At 38.9% G+C, this 18013-nt stretch overlaps 1 protein-coding gene and 1 long non-coding RNA gene across 5 annotated transcripts in view; one reads left to right on the forward strand and one right to left on the reverse strand.

Annotated features, from left to right (window-relative positions):
* LOC111263562 (protein Aster-B) overlaps window positions 1-18013 on the reverse strand; it is a 36614-nt gene that overhangs the window by 11602 nt on the left and 6999 nt on the right. Inside the window, exons 1-3 of one of the 4 annotated variants that reach the window (XM_086969698.1) lie at window positions 9084-9428; window positions 5449-8475; window positions 853-2223 (exon numbers count right to left, since the gene is read on the reverse strand). The exons of 1 other annotated variant lie outside the window; for it this stretch is intronic. In XM_086969698.1, coding sequence (XP_086825824.1) covers window positions 853-1058 — 206 coding nt within the window. In that variant the 5' untranslated portion in view covers window positions 1059-2223; window positions 5449-8475; window positions 9084-9428. Of the gene's footprint in view, window positions 1-852; window positions 2224-5448; window positions 8476-9083; window positions 9429-18013 lie in introns of those variants that run through there. 2 more of the 4 variants (XM_022838743.2, XM_022838741.2) reach the window with 2 other exon arrangements.
* On the forward strand, window positions 12885-14805 carry LOC111263563 (uncharacterized). The gene is made up of 2 exons (XR_002682292.2): window positions 12885-13006; window positions 13464-14805. It is a non-coding gene; the product is annotated as an uncharacterized LOC111263563 (long non-coding RNA).

Below are 18013 nucleotides of genomic sequence, written 5' to 3' on the forward strand. Positions count from 1 at the left end.
TTTCATGAAAAAATGATATCAATCGTGTTTGCTGCAAACGTAACTATTCACGTTTCGATGACACATGCTTTTTTCAGGCTGATGAATACTTTACGACAACGGTTTATAATCATACGTGGTATATGACCAGGCCAAGGTTCCAGTTAAAAGCTGAACCTAACGTAGAAGGATCAATTAATCTAGATTAGAAAAAACCTACTTTATTCTAAGTGAGTAGCAGGCACAAAATTAATTGTTTACTCTTCGTAATTGGTAAGATAACTAATACGAGTGATACGCATCATAAATATTGTTGTTGAGTCCCTAATGATGTACATATGACTTTAAAATCTGTAGGCTGGATCTGATCAGTTTAGAAATCACCATTGAATCCAAGTAGGTGAAGTATCCCTGATACCATTGCTGCCATCCCTAAAAGTTTAGTTTACGAAGGCTTGGCCATTCATAGCTTTTAATTTATACAAAACTATGGCGAGTAATTAAAATAAGCCTTACGAAAAAAAAGTTCCCCATATAAAAAGGATATTAATACTGCTTTATTCTGAGTGAATAAAAGCTTTACAGAGCTTCTTTCAGCAAATATATATCGAAATAAACCCCATATTTGATTTATACGATAATGGAGGTCTTGAGGGGGTACATTGGGATTTTCGGAAGTAATGTTGCTTTCAGCGCTACTTTAATAAAGCCGTTGAAATGAATTTCTTACTTCTCAATAAAAGCCAATATCAGGATTCGATGCTGTGTACTTGCAAAATAGGTGCAACATTCATTTCCGTTTACCCAACTATAATCTGAGCAAAGTAACTCAGATACTATACGATTCAGAGTAATAGTGCACCGTTTAATTACCTGGGCGGTTTCTCCGGGATCTCTGGAGCTGAAGAGGATAGCGCTGTCGCTGGTGGAATGTCGATGGCAGAGGCAACAAGCGGCGCATGTCGTTGCTCTTGGCCTCGGTTACTATTAGTCGGTCTTGGTGCCGGTCCCAGGAAACTTAGGCCTTGAGCCCGGGCCTGAGCTAGCTTCGCGTTGGTGACTTGAGGAGATGCGAACATGACGCCGACCGCGGTTAAGCATGAGATTGTGTGAAGAGGGAAAGTTTATAGCTTCCCAGATGTGTATAGCTACAAAAACAGTAACACCTGATGTTCCAACAAGCTGACAGACATTAATTCAGCATTAACAGTGTACGAGCAAAGAGTGTGACGTTTTCATATGGAACAAGGCGCCACAGACTCCATTAAATTGCTCATCTCCTATACAAGCTGTGTGATTGTAAGTAGAGCGCTTTGTATTCTCTAACTCCCCAGGCAACTTCACTTGCAACTACTTTAGATTTATACGAAACAATGTCGCAATTTCGGTGCATTAAAAAATTTCATTATCAAAAATTTTCTGTTTAAGGTCCCAACGCACTCGCTAAAGCGGTATTTGGTATAACATAAGAAAATGGGTAAACGTATTGGAATCACAATCTTGATTTTTCACTCTCGCACTGATAATCAGTGAAAAAAAAATAGTCCTCTGCGTGTCTTTTGCGTAAGTAGAGCGATATAAAATGGCACAATTCATGTAATTCACTGCGTCAGGTGTTTCCACTTGGTTAACTCTCTTGAGGCCCGATCTTTGCGCCAGCCATAACGCTAGATTACATAGTTATGTATTTCCTTTAGTTTTAGGGACGAGACAGGCGTCTTCTTAACTCTGTCTCAAATTTAAATAGATTGCTTCCCACGAGGGAAAGCATCTGGACACAGTATATACCAGCACAACACAAGAGTAGATGGTACTAGGTCGTGATAAGGGTGCTGATAGTGGTAACATGTAGCGATTTTTAAAGCGAACTAATTCACAAACAAGGATGAGTCCAAGACGTTGTCGCGTAAATATATGGCTTCAATAGCGAGCAGGCAATATTTTGGAGCAGGCAATAAAACAGAGCACCAGGTATGGCAGGTTAGTCGATTAGTACATTGTTAAAAATCAATGAAGTCGACATGAGGTTGAATTGGAATCGACCGAATGTGCAGTAGCGGGTACTCGATGATGAATTGATGTAGATTGCGTCTTGGCTTAGGATCTTGGTTGAAGGGGACGTGGTTGTTGCGATGACCCGGGGGATTCCAGGCGGGACACCGTGGGCCACTAGATCAGACCCCGATTAATCTGAAGTGGTAGCAGAAGTAGGTGGGGTGCACTTGTCACGGTACACTGACAAATCTGAAAAATAAAAACGAGTGACAACATCACCAACCATGCCGCCGAACATGGAAACGGTCAAAGCAGCAACAATAGCTAATACAAGGACAATTATACGGATACGAACCTTACTCCCTCTAGAAAAGTGAATCATCTGAGATTGCGTATTGTACTGTTAAACTGTGTGGTAACTCCTTATATTATATGATCATTTACTCGTAAAAAATGTTTAAAATAAAAGCTTTAAACACGCCTTGTTCAGTTGTTTAATATAGCTTACGCATAAGTCTGCACTCTTCATCTCTTATTAAGTACTGCGCATTCAGGTATATCGCAGATGCACTAAGCTCTTTGGTCCTACGTTTTACAAGGAGGCTAAAGCTAGCAACTCCGGAACCCAAAGTCAAAAATACAGCTCTTTGAGTGGTAGTATTTGGAGAATGCCCACTGACTCCTGGGCCATACATTTTGGTAAATATTATATTTTGGTAAATATTATATTGACGATAATTCGCGACAATAATCTTTAATACGATAGCTTAGGCAATGCTAAATAATAACCAGAGTCAACAATTTAATCAAGTAAATTTTTGATACAGTTTCGAAAGTTTTTGTCTTAGTATTCTCAAATGCACGTTGTTGTACGCACACAAATAGAAAAAATTTCGAGTTTTTTTTTTTGGAGATTGGACGGATTCGAGGTAGCCTATGCTGGCTCTCTCGAATATTTCACAGTCCATGTTCTGTTATGTAGAGAGGGTGAGAGGTTTTTATATGTAGTATTCAAATACTAGAAATTAGCTCGACACGTTATTCGTTCTCAGCGCTAAATCTATTTTATAAGAAAACAGATTCACACATGAAACGCCAATACAAGTTACCCAAACGAATACTGCCAACCTCTAGATCACTTTATTCATCTAAAAAATGTTGATATAGTGGACAGAAAAATAGGGGGTTGGTCAACAGACAAAATGGTTGATCGAACATTTTTTTAAGCTTAAACAGAACGCTAAAAAAATAAGGATAAGTATAAACACTTCGAAGCCTTTCAATCCACGTAAATCAGTGCCTGCCAATAATGTCGATGGCACATCGTCGCAATGGCAGATTGTTTCTTTAGAAAAAAACCTTATCTGTAAAGTAAGTCTCATATTAACTAGGATAGAAAGAGGGTGGGGTGAGCGAGAAAGTCCAAAAAAGCTAAAAGCAAAATGAAACAATTACATTTCTACCTTGTCATTGACACGTACACATATACTGAAGCCCCAGGTACCCGAATACTAAACAAAGGTACATTTCCGTTCTTAGCCAATGCTCTTCCATACACCGTGAACGAGCGTTTTGTATAACAGTATCTGAATCTGTCATAACAATAATGCTAGAAAAAAAGGAATCACCACCTGTTGTTACGGTAGTACACCGTTAGTCTTAGCGTAATAACCGTATTTATATACTTTATAAGATAGAAGCATTGGATTATGAATCGAGACTTTATCATTTGTTAATGTAATGAAGATTTATTGAAACTTTCTGTTATCGACGCAAATTCAGCTATTCTATCGAATAAACAAAGCATTTCGATTCATTTAAGTAAATAAGAAGAAATAGTGCTGGATAGACAACTACTTCTTGTTTGTCTTTCTGAGATGTGTTGCGTCTTTTGAATCGTATACGATGATTAATCGTAGCCAATCGACCTTGCAGTACATGGATATGATGATCTCTTCTGAACGACTTTTTTCCACTTATTTAATTAGAATCAATCTAGGGACGGTCTATATTGAAAAGATGATTATTTATCGTTGTGTAATCTTGTTGAATGAATATGTAATAGCTAGCATCCGTATAGTGATTTTTTTTTATTTGTTATTATTATAGTTCTGGTCGTTTATGGTCGTTACGTATTGCCAGCAGTAGTAACGTACATGTGTTACTTTGTTAATTTACTCGTGTGATAGGAAACCGCAATAAAAAATAAACAGACTAAATAAAATTCAACATAAATCAATCATGCTGAGTGTCGTTCATTGACTGACGTTCAGAAACCCTAAACCCTGGGAGCTGAACATTACATTTTAAAAACTCAATTATTTGTTTCTCACGAATATCATTGTATTTTCCACTGCACCTTGACTACGCCGTACTTATACGTTTGGTGACAGCATATCTTACATTAGTGGGGCTAAGGTCCAATTGAACTATATGTATGCTGAGCATTTTGCCTCATTGTCAAGCGAAGGTTTCTTAGATCACGTTTGACACGATAATGTCAATCTGGTAGGATATAATCGATGTTTAGGATAGTACGTATGCATACTACAAAAGCGATGTCAATTCTTTTGCCTTAAATACTAGGGCCACGGCTGTGCACTACTAAGTATCACCCAACTGGAGGATTTAGATCTTACTGATGGGTCACAAGTAGATTCTGGTTATTCTGCATTTTGTGCAACAGCGTAAACGAATCGAATCTTGTTAGGAAAACTAGTATTCAGCAAACGATAGCTCTTAATATTGCCTTTTATTGATAATTCTGACTGTTATCAGTGATGCACACCAAAATATTTTCAAATAGAAGAAATGTTTGTTGACGCTGCCAATTAGGCTTGTTTTAATCAAAGGCTTGAAGGACTAAACTAGATTCTCACAGCTAAATTTCGTTCCTAAGCTACTCGTGGGACACTGTAGAATTTTCACCCATTAAACGTTGAATCTCGTATCTTGCCAATCTGCAGTCAAACTAGCTTTAATTAAGTGTACCATATACGAATATAGTGCATGATCTTCATATGTTGCAGTTGACATTAGACTGATTTTGATTTTTTTTAAATATTCCTTGATTTTAGTGCGATTCTTTTGTTTCTTATACATGTTTGCCGTGACTATTACATAAGGTCAACTTCACTTACCAGTTACCACTATCGAAACAATTAATTCTTACCCAACATATATCCAGGTGCCTCATTTCAGTTTTGACCCTATACAGGCACTGTCTTCTACATACCTTATCTATACCAAAAAGTAGCTGGCAAACATTATAGCTTTAGGCCAAACTAAATATATGGGCATATATTTATTCTTTTTTCTTTAAGTAAAAGAAGTATGATTTCGTAACTGACATAGCCATGGCCTAATAAATTATTATAAATAAATATATAACGTATACGTCAAATAAGAAATTTCATTACAGTACATGCTTAGGGAGATTTTAAGTGGTTCAATAGGATCCGCCTAAAGACTAACCGGATGTGATTCGTCTGCTAGAAGAGGCGATACAACATTAGCAGATGTCAATGGCTTTTCCGCTATTTAATTCATGAAACAGCCTATTTTTCTATAATTAATTAGGCTTCCTTGCTTATCTCATACAGATCCACACTGCACTCGGATTCTTCTGTCCTAAAATGACCGACGACTGCTGCCAGCACCTAACAACGTCGGCGATCCTCATGCGGGTCTTCTATAGCTAAATCTTTCTAGGGACGTTTGCAAGAATTAGCTGCAGACATACGAACTCGATAACGTCCGAGTTGCTACACTATGAAACTGTTCGCACTATTCGTCGCACAATAACACCTAAGCCTGATAGCCTTCCGCAGATTCCACAGTCCTATAGCACTGCTTTGAATAATCTTGTCTGTTTACACCGTCAAAAATGCTTAACCTGTACGCGTTTTTCGATCCCGTGTCAATGGCAATGGTACTCAAAAGGCAAATTTTTTTGATACGGCCTTTTCTTTTTTATTTTTGTTGTCGTTTTAGTGCTGCCCCACATTGTGAGTGACAACGTTCGTTTGAGACTGCAGTGGAACACGGTCTGCCGCCCCGCTTAAACTTGTTCTCGCACTCTCGTCCGCACAGCCGATCTACTCCTTACCGTCTTCCTTCGCTCACGGAAAAAGATTCTTGTAATAGTCCCTGCACCACTTTGCGTTGAGTCACCTAATCTCTACTGATATTTTTTGCTGGTGCCGTCCTCTAGCGACCGCTGCAGCGGTAGTAGCTATCATCAAAGCTGAAAGCGTAGGCAGTAATGGATGAGGCTAAGTAGTGAGCCATGTAGCGTCTCTGCTGGCATAGGAAAGGTCATCAGAAGCCGTGAGCAACACAGCTGATCGCGAACGAGATCACGCAATCACTGATTGATTGACTAACTCAGTGGCCGAGCGAATGGCTGGTAATTTTTCTCATATATACCGAAAAAATCTCTCGAAAGAGACGGAGAGAGAGTCGACGAGGACGGGGCCAGTACATAGCAAATCCGTATTGTGCTGCGATCGCATAGAATATTAACTACACAGATAGCGGATAAAAGGACACGATGGGATATAATCAAGAGAGATCTGCGATTGGCCCCAACGCGGCTACACTGCGCGGCTCACCATGAGACTTGACTGATTGGATTTTACTGGGGTAGAGCGGGTACTCACCCCATAGAGGAAAGATAGATACAGAGTTAAAAAGCAGATATTGCTGTAAATATCATCAGACCATTACGTGGATGCTGCCACAGATTGCTGGATGTGATCGATAACGGGAAGCATAGACTTATATTGCCCGCCTTGTCGAATGGTTTTCGATGTCGACCTTTATGCAGGAAGCACGTTTCTTTGCTACCTTCTTCACAGAGTACGGAACACAAACGAGTGTAAGGTGTATAAATGACCGATTTTGCATTGTATGGAGAAGGCATCGAAACTTAGTTGCATAAAGGAAATTATTGAGAAAGGAACGGACAGTGGCTTTTATAATCAAAAACAATAATTTACCGGAGAGTTTTATTTAGAAAGTTACAGATGTTCTATATCGCTCGAGTACAGCCTGGGATAGGAAACACTCCTGCATAGTTTTTCACGTATCACAGTTTTCTACAGAGTGTGATACTCATTCACAAGGCACTTGTCAATATTCCGATTCGAGGAGACTAACTACCTTTGCCCGTACAGCAATATGTTTAGAACGGTTCCTTACTTTCAGCAACATCATAATATGCCGATGCCGCAACAAATGACCTAAATAGCTGGCTTAAAGTTTGGATATCCATGAAACACTCAATGAAATGACAGTCTTTTTGTTCGACTTCCAACCTTCTTTTGGCCAAAGCTCGAATCAGGTAAAGAGTTCAACTGGTGTTCAGTTATGATAACGATTTCATTAAACTTAAGTTTATTAGATAAAGCTATACATACGCGAAAATGGTTTTTGATGCCATTTCTGAAGTGTACTCAATAGGGAAAGAGATAAATTTGTAGATAAAGGATCGAAACGTCATTCCCTCAGCATAAAATGACATCCAAGAGTTAAAAATATCCAAAGCAATCATCTCGAATATCGTGATCGAATCACTGAAGTATTATCCCTGCGATGCACTGTGTAACAAAGGGCCAGTTTGGAATGTTTCAAAAAAGTAGGTTCAGTAAAGCTGATTAGACATAGAACCCTGCATAACCGCTATACTCATTAGACATTATCGTTTTAGACCATAGAATCTAGACCAGACAAATAATGAAGTCTCCAAAAATCGTCCTGCATTGTCAATTAACTATTTCATAAAGCAACCACTTTCCTTCTCAACATCAAAATCGCATAATAACGCATTTATTAGTTGACGATAGAAAAGGCAAAACCCTTTCGGCTCTACGATGTCCTCGTGTAACTTGGAACTATTTTGCAAATAATTCAGAAAGCTTTTTAAGACTCCTCGATATTTATCAACGAACGTGTTTTACTGAACCCCTAAAGACTGTTCAGTTTTCGCTATGTGTGGTTCGATTTCTCGCTAAAATGGCAACTTAATCTCAACTTCGTTGTAGATACTTTACCCTTAAGTTGAGTAACCGGTCGGGGTTTCAGAAAAAATTGGCAGTCGAAGTTTGCACTTTGCAGAACTCTATGATGTAATGCTTGACCAGAACACTTAACAGTTGTGCGGCTTCAAATATTAATTTATAGGGAGTCGTATAAAAAGCGTGTGTAGTATTTTTCGAGTATTCTAGCGTAAATGCACCGTTTCCAACGCAATATATACGATTCTATTCAATACAATTTAACATGTTTTCCCTTTTAATGATGTTTATATTACACGATGCGAACGTGACGGCCTTTTTCTTTATTACTTCGCGTTCTTAAATATTCGTTGCTGCAAGTGAAGTATTACGTGCAGTTTGTCAAGTGACAAAAGCAATATCCTCGACGTTTCTTGCTACTACTCAAAGAGAAGTCAAAAAGCTGCCGAAGCGATTTGGAGGTACGCCGTGTACGACCAGGTCTCTGTAATTGAGAGTTATGGGAATATATGATATAGGGTGATTTCGAGGTTTTCTGACAACAGAAAAATACAGAACAAAAAGACGTTTCTGGTTTTTGATCCCCGACATACCTGTCTCGGAAATCGAAGTAGGGGCAATCTTTTTTTTATCCAAATCAAACCCACCTTGCAGGGAAATATTTTTGTTTGGTTTACAACTCTTATCAAAGTTATCGCTTATCAAAGTAAAACAACTGCGACTTTCCGTTGTTTTCTTCTAGATTGTCGTATTAGAAATGTTTCGTAACACATTTGAATTACTGTTACGATAGTAAAGGCCTCGAACGTTATTTTGTTAATGTGGTTTTCCAACTTATACAACATATCGTATATAGCTCCCAGGCCTGTCATTTGCAACTACATGTTTGTCACAAGCATACTGAAACGCATTTGCTTAACTTCCAAACACAACGTTATCTGCCTGTTTTATAATTACCAGCATCTAAAAGATTTGACTGGGTTTTTACCAGACAAACTATTCAAGCATAATATAGATCAGCGTGCTGTCCAAGGTGTTGATCGCTCAAAGCTTCTTTTCATTTCCGTTAACGGTGTATTTCGCACTTCTTACCTGAACTATCAGTTTCTAATTCTGAATGCCTTTAGAGCTTCCTTGCGGATGAAACTTTCTCATAAGTGCTAATAGTGCTTGCACACTCGCATGACTAACATATAGATCCCGTACATACATAAGCTCAAAGAACCTTCTCTAAATATTAAGTCGACACAAACATAGGCAAATCTAACGAATGCGCTATATAAGTCTCTTGTGATCGTCCATTGATAAAGCCCTCATATTGCCGTCATTCTGTTGCTATCATCGTTGCTGTCGTGCGTGTTCCACAACGGGTTAGCAGGGGGTCGCACAGTGCTTTCTCGTACAGTATTTATTGAGGTCGCTCACTGATTTTGTCACCCTGCATCACAAGCAGCAGGTCTCTACATGTTTCGAATAACCTTTTCTCGTATTGACATTGCTACTGCAACGGATATCTTGACGTCGCTTGTTGCATACAACGCAACAGCCGCGGTAGCGGCGCTGGTCGTTGCGGTAGTCCGAGCAAACGACATTCTCTGTAAGCGCGCATAAACGGACAGACATGTGTAACCAACAGGTCAGCGCCGTCAGACCGCTCTGTTCATAGTCAGTTTTTTGAGCCCAGCACCGTCTATGCTGCTGCTACTGTTGTTGATGTCGGTGTTGTCTGCTTGGATAGTCCGCTAGCACAGACATCGTAGTAGCCCTCTCAACCAATAAATTTGTCAGCTTTGGCGGTCACAGCTCTGCCAAAATGTGGCAGCATAGCAGAGGATACTTTATAACATAGCACGGAGCCAGTTTTACCCATCGGCCTCTAGTGCAGTGGTTTTACTAGGTTTATAACGGATCGCTTCATCAATTGGTCCTTTCATTGGTCGTTTTCAGAGTCCGCCGCAAAGGCAGAAGTAATACATATATAATATCGTGATTAAGCACACTTGGGAAAGTCTGCGTGACTGAAATGTGCCAGTATTTTATTTTCCGATACGTCCAGCAAATAACAGTGGCGCAAGCGGCCGGGTTTGACTGCGGCTGCCGTACGTGCGGAATGAATCTGTCGCACCATGATGCTGTATTGCCCAATGTGAAAACGAAAACAATCCTTAGATCACTGATAAGCACAGCGAAGCGGTTCTCCACCGATGTTCATTAGCCAAAACAATAAGATAGGACGACGTTTGCGACTCTCACAGATACATACACGCGCATACGTTCGTACGTTGTAGACAAACTGGACAAACAATAGAACAATCAAAAGAGCCATCGATTATACCACGAAATATCCGCTGTAGAACCAGAAGGAGCTTTTTACTTGCGGCTGGTACCAATAGTTTAAAAGTTCACAGTTGCAAATTGTCCCATCCATCGAAACTTTCAACATAACGGGTTCTAAGTGTTTGCGATACTTTTTGAGATAATATTCCTGTGGTGTGCGTTACTAGCAGCCAGCATCGTGCCAGCGATAAAAACGGAAAATGCTATTGATATCAGACCATCAGTTTTTCGGGAGAAGGCCGATTGGTCGCTGGCACTAACCAGGCGACGATGTACCCCGGAAAGCTTCACAGAACGCGGAAAATAACATCATCGAGTTTCAGTCATGTTTGAAGCACGTAACGAAGGACACTGTACTTTCCCCATACCTATACCCTCAATCGCCGTTTCATCGATCACCTGTCATTCACACGTAGAAGATCACTCATATTCCCGCCGTGTCACCCGCCGTGTGTCTATGCGTATCTGGCTTTCTTTAGTTGTTACTAGAAGCATGTTTGATCGTGACGCCTAGTCACAGTGTTCACAGAACCGCACACCGAGCGTCAACTCTAAACGCTTGTCAACTATATCGTCGTCGTCGTCGTATCGACAAAGTACATCAACTTCAGGGACACGCCTTCTAGTTAATGATCGCATGTAGCACCAGTCCGTTTTGTAAAGCCTGTATCTGATTCGAGCAGCACTGTCATAATTTGAACTTTGAAGTTCGTTGCTTGATACTGTTATTCCTTACATAGTTATTTTTAAACTGGTCATTCATATTGTGGTGGGTGCCTGTGGATAAGTGTTATCGCTTCATTGGTCATCTTGTTTATTGCTTTACTTTTTTATGCAGCTTTTACTGGCTACCGTTGACGCGCGTGCACCAAACGTGACGTTGTTGTCAGTCGCTGTTCGACGAGTTGTAGTCATTGGTGTCCTGCGACAGCAACAGCACCCGGTGGCGAGGCAGCTAACGTTAACTCGAATGAAACATTATAAGGTGAGGCGCCAAGCACCGCGATACTCATGACCGATCGAAAGGTTGGTCGATCAGTGGTTGGAGACTGGCCAATCAGCGAGTCCTGCTAGCTAAAAAAGCGACAAGACAGTGAAGGCCTGCGGCAGCATAGCCCCCACGTATCTGGTGACTCATCATCGTCTGCCGCACACACCTAATACACAGATTAAACCAATGGCAGCCCAATTAATGGCGTCGTTGACATAAAAGCTGCAAACAGCTTTCAGAGAACTGTACATAATATTAGATACAGTCAGACGAGTGCACTCGGACGGTGCACAAGTCGGTTTGCGCAGTAGGTGCTCCTACCAGTGCTGCTCTATTAGTAATGACTGTTGTAAAGATCACACAATGACTGAGATAGAAAACTTGAGCCTTTCTGGAGACCAAGTCGAAACCGAGCGCTTATTGCAGTGTCTGTGCACTCAGCTGAGAGTATGATAGACGGCTCAGTCAATGATGGTCCTCCTTTACTGTGCCAAGTACATAAATCAATTGGTTTTTGATAGCAGGTTGTAATACAGCCTGTAACATTATAATCATCATCAATGTGATAATCATTATTATCTGCCATCAGCGTATCATATTGCAACAGAGACTAAAATATAACATAATCAGCTTTACAGCTTTTAAACACAATACCCTTCACGGAAGGGGAAAACGGGGGTGTGCGGTTCTGATATTAGGAAAAAAATAGAGCATCATTAAAACCTATCGAAGTACCTCTGTGTGGGTGACAGTGTAAGAGGACGAGCCAGCTCTGAATGTCGCCGAGATACAACGCCTGTTTGTCTCGGCGTTATAATTATGCAACAGCGAGCATAATGACGCCGACGTAGTCGGCAACGATAAAAAAATTAACAGCATAATGTTTTTTTCGGTATAAGAGTTTAAAAAAGAGACAAAATTATTGACAGTTTATACAAAAACAAAAAGGTTATAGACCAATAAAGCGGCTTAAAGATGCGTATATACTGCATGGACTGTTGTTATGGCTGTTTTAACATAAACGTTGCGCATACATTATAAAGATATCCTCTAATGGCGTCTGCACGCAATATTCTAAATATCCGTTTAGTTAACCTTTAACGAGAGGTAAGTCAGACCACTTACCTGCAACCGGCGGAAACCGTTAGCGCATCCGTCAAACTCGCATCGTCAAGATCCAACCGTCATAATACAATGGGGCCACGTCATTATAAAGTTATTAATCAACTAGCTCTTTTTTTACTTTTTTTAAATGTATTTTTAGATAATTTTAATGCATGTATATCAAAGGTGCATATACCAACTTTGTATGCGACATCAAACTGTTATTTTTTTTGCTTTAGTTGAAGCTTGATCAATGTAAAACCACAAATTGTGATCGAATGGCATCGGTCAGCGATTCATTGTCCATAAACTATCAAATATTTTTCTTCATATGTCAAAACTGATCGTATTTTCTGTCTGTTTCTATGCGGTGTTTTACCAAGTTGTTTTAGAGCTATAAGCGCATTTCAACATAACCAAATACGTTTTGTCTCTATCTCGCCATTTTGTTTCTAAAAAGAAAATCAGTGGCGCTAAAAGTCTTAAAGACGTATAGCCTGTCATTTTGACCTATTTTGAACGAGAACTAATTTTCCTATGAGGGGAATTGCCGAGCCAACGCTTACTTCACGCGTCTGTAAAGGTAAATCTGAAGCTTTGATTTGTAATAGATATTATTAGAGCGCATTTTCGGATCTTCGTATTGCCGCCTCATTATTAGAATTTTTTGTATATAGAAGGGTTTCCAGTTGATTTTTGAGATCGACAGCTTGGACTGCCTATCATACGTCCGTGCATTTTCAATTCTGATAAATGAAGATATGCACTAACCAAAAAATCTTCTAATTACTAAAAAAAATACCGAATCCTATGAAAATGCTTCAGCCGCCAATTTGTCATCACAAGCGATTGCCACGAACTTCTGCAAGCCAATGAGATAACTGTTCCTAATTTATAATCACAAATCAAAGGGCAGTTTTCCATTCTCATAAATTTGAATACAACGCAGTTTTACTGTCTTTCATTTGTATCTTTGCATAATGGATTAATGGAGTAAAAAAGTCAAGTGGTTTTTTGTTTTATTTATTCTATATCTATAGAGCAACTAACGTCGATTTTATAATGCCGTCTTCGTCGAGTTACTTGTTGACGAGGGAAACGTATGGAATGCTTCGCATCTGTATCGAGTCGGAATATAAAAGACACCATACGACGCAACGCTGTAAACAATATAATACGTTTACCAGCCACAGAGAGATGATCAACTGATAAATGGAGAACCTGTCGAGGCACCTTTAACGTCCAGGATCACCCGCGATTAGATACCATATTATCACTTTCGTTAACCAATAAGCCGCTACGACGATCGATAGCGATAGCGTGGGCCACGGTAGACCATCGTCAAGATGGCTCAAGCAGTGAAGTCAGACAACGATTCATTGTCACGATAACAGTGCTTCTTATCTGAAGCAACCAACTAGATAGCTTCTAAGATCCAAGTAACGGTAACCCTTTTATTCATCGTTCATTGTACAGATTTTATGATGTTAATACAATAATATTTGCTTATGATATTTCTGGCATTATTTCCAATTTATTATATTCCTTATTGTATTATTGAGAATGTACGGAGAAATGTCGTTAGGACTCGTTTTCAAATGAAATTTGGGTTCGAACTCTGCTAAAAAATTGCAAACTCAATTTAAACTCATTCTACTGGAGTCAAACAGGCACTGTCGCATATGTTTGTGCAGAAAAAATGCTGTAAAACAGGGTCCAAGGAAAGGCGGTGTCATACTCAGTTGACGTTTTGGACCCTTTTCGCCTACGGGCAAGGTCAACTACAGAACAGCGCACATTGTACAAATGGTGACATCGCGCAAATAAAGATAGCAGAAAATTAAACACATTAGTTATACTTTAAAATAACCTAAATCTAGTTCTTATAGACTGTATCCTGACTCCATGAGCATATGTGTAAGTTGATAAGCAAGGACAGGAGTTAGTAATTTTTTGAAAAGCAATCAGATATTTTTTTATCAAAAGGCTAACGTGACAGAGTGGATCTTTTACTTGAAAAATTTTTGGCCCGTGTCATTATAGATATCAGCCTCTGTAAAAAAAAAACGTCTAGACAAAATTCCGCTAGGTTCTGTGATTTTTTCCATACTTGGATACGGCGCGTTCTTTTCACTTTTGGGAACGTGAATATGCTATATTCAACATCACTTTTTAAGCGTTTCCTCTAACGAATATGTACACTCTCTAGAAATGACTGATTTCATTAGATTAAAGTACAAATTCATTTCCTCCGTATATGTATTACATGCTTCAAAATGAAATAATGATGGGAAACTCGGCCATCCTGAAATCGTTTTGGGAATAAACGTTCACTTTTGATGTTTATTTACTTGAATAATAAAAATATCGATTGGAGAATAATACTATGGACTTTCTTAAAAGATTCATCGAAGAACTTGCTAGTTACCAAATATTTTTCAATACTAAAATCAATTAATAAAATCAATCGTAGGTTAAATTTGGTTCAATTAATAATCGCATATTTATAAACAAATTACACAAAATACAAATGATTCTATATTAAATTCAAGTTTCAAAAAATAATGCTTATTTAAAATTGTTTTTCCTCTTCGTGAAAACTTAGCGTCTTTCTTAATGCGATGTACCTTTCCCAATCTTATATGACAGTATTCGACTGAATAATTATGAGCGCTGCCCACCAAAATACATACGTTGTGTTCCACTCTGGTTATTACTTGGGTTTTTTTTCTCCCTAGAACATATTATTTCAATTTTCGTAACGGAAAATACGCGTTTTTTTGTCCGGAGAAAATTCGCAGGCCGGTCGCTACCTGATGGCAGAGTACACGCAGCTTCCTTCGGTTAAATAGTAGAATACTTTGTCCATACGTTGAAGTTATCGCAAAAACTATTGACCAATTATTTACAAAATCATTCACTAGTCCAGTAGGTGCAAATATTGAAATTAACTTCGTGAACATCGAGTTATAGATATGACTGGCATAGCGTCTTACAGCTCATAATGCCTGGATTTGAGCTCGGATGACTGCACGTAAAATTTTAAAGCTAATACCTAGAGTTTGTTACAAACAAACAATAGGTCTGTTACTAAAAATCAAAACCCGAAATATGTTCCATTTCGTATCCATACTATCTGCAAATATGCATCCTCTCTAATCGTATTTGCGAATCACGTTTCGTACATGTCCACTGCAAACTCTTAAGGCATCCCACAATAACTATAAAAACCCCTTCGAAAATTGTGTACTGTAGTTCCCATAGTATATCACACTGTCAAGTCTAATATAAAAGAACTATAGTCTTGATTGACTGGAGGTCGCGCTTAATTGAAAATACACAAATAAGTAAAAGCCATACACAGATATACGTGACAAATTTAACGAAGTTACAGTGGCATAATCAACTTACATATGACCAAGCGTATGACGCGTCATAGGAACCTCAGGTGTACGATGGAAAGTGTCTTATGCTGCTGGAATGAGCATTGGGGCTAAATGAAAAAGTTTTCATCTCTTTTCTGTGATCAAAGTAATTTAGGGCAAGCGAGCTGCTGTTAGCCTACTCATATCAAGGCTCTTTAGACGATCGGAAATTAGACATGCCCACCATGATCTTAGGCGACCGATTGTAGTGTGCTATTGCAGACATCATTTTGATGGTTCGCATTACCAGAAACATTACAAAATCAATATCGCACAAGTTTAATGACGAATACTGCAATTTTACAGCTGTAATCAAGGATTGTTGGCTTATTAAGCGCCAGCTCACCTCACACCAGAAAACACCGAAACAGATTAATCATTTACAGAAGCTCAAGTTAGCCCGAAATATGTATGTATACATTATAACTTGAACGTTTGTGAATACGTCAAAAAATAGTCAGATGGTTAGCCGGTAATGGTGTCCTTGGCATGAATGAGTGGCCTCACTCCAATAGGGACCATCCTTCAATACTTCTGCATACGCAGGTGCGCACGTTCCCTAGCATAGTGTCCTTTCCGTTAACTTCAAACGCCTTATAACCGAGCAGCCCGCCTGCGTACTTTCCTACTAAGTTCTTTTCGGAATAGAGAATTTGTTGACGATAACCCATTCTTTTATTTTGTTTCTTATTTCTTATATTTTTTTTGTTTCTTATATTCAGTATTTGTTAGAGCGAAAGTGAAATGTTAGCCAATGACATGCGGACGCAATATTTTTGGAATTAAGCATGAAATCATAATATTTGTATTAATAAGCCGTCAACTGCCACACACAATAGCACTAGCGGACTGTAAACAGAAAAGACTTGTTAATAAACAAAGAAAAAAGTACCGGGATGAACGCACTAATCATGGAAACGTATTACCATCACCGGATGAACGAAAAATTATGTACGGCAACTCCCTAATCGGTTGAAAGGTCGGTTGAAAGGTACGAACAAGATCCCAACGTTATGAGCAAAAAGACTCACTGAGCATAAAGGCATAAAAAACAGTAATAAAATCAACCAACTCATATGAAACACAAGGTATCAAAAAGCGTTTAGTAATAGAAAAATTGTGCCGAGTTATTAAATGAATATTACAGAAAGCTTGTAGTGATCCATCCACCGAACACAACTACAAACGGGAAGCTTATAAATTTTGTTTCAGCTTTGTAACTGGGCCGATGGATCTGCTTGAAAATTAGACTATATATATATATATATATATATATATATATATATATACATATATATATATATGAAATTACACCCACTTAAGAAATTTGTATTACATAGTATAAGATAGTTATATTTTAGTAGATTAGAACGAGCCTGTACGGTTCGACGTACAACGTACATCGGGTTAGATCTCACAGAAAAAAAAACACTTGCTTGTGTAGAAGATAGTAGCTGTTGTTTGGTAAATGCTATTTTGGATGTTGCAACGATTCTATAAGGTATAGTTCACAAGTACCTGCGATTTGTAGCACCCCTGTGCTCCAATCGACTCCTTGTGTAAACTCCTCGCTTTCTTTTGACTTACTTAGCAACCTAATACGTACACCTATAACCTGTGTTACCAACAAAGAAGGCTATTAATATCGATAATCAAATAATAAAATACACTTGGCATTAATAAAGCATCAAGGATACCTTTATCCTAGTACCACCATGATAACTTTACCCTAGTATAAACGTCTTGAAATTTGTATTATTAAGATATCATCCGCTCCGGCGATTGCTTTATATCAATAGATTATTTAATAAGAGCAGTAAATGTTCAAAGGGAGTGCGCGACTGTAGACTAAAGCAAAACGAAATCTGAAGTTGGACCCATTTTCAGCTAGTTCGCTTTTTCAATTAGCGCGTGGTATTCGCAGACACGCAAGTTCTTCTACGAGACAGGGACAAGGTTTTGTATACAAAATGTACGAGTGTCGAACTCGTACGCCTCACACCAAGCCACCAAAAGAAAATTACAAAAAATAACTTCGCGTTTGAAATAAGTTTTAGCACCCCCATTCTAAGACAACAATAGAACAGCATTTGCATTAGATTTATTCCCGCGGGTTCAGTGATATACTAAAACACGCATTCTTTTGTAGCATGATACTCAGGGAC

This window comes from Varroa jacobsoni, unplaced genomic scaffold (genome assembly GCF_002532875.2).
Source record: "Varroa jacobsoni isolate VJ856 unplaced genomic scaffold, vjacob_1.0 scaffold_774, whole genome shotgun sequence".
NCBI lineage: Eukaryota > Metazoa > Arthropoda > Arachnida > Mesostigmata > Varroidae > Varroa > Varroa jacobsoni.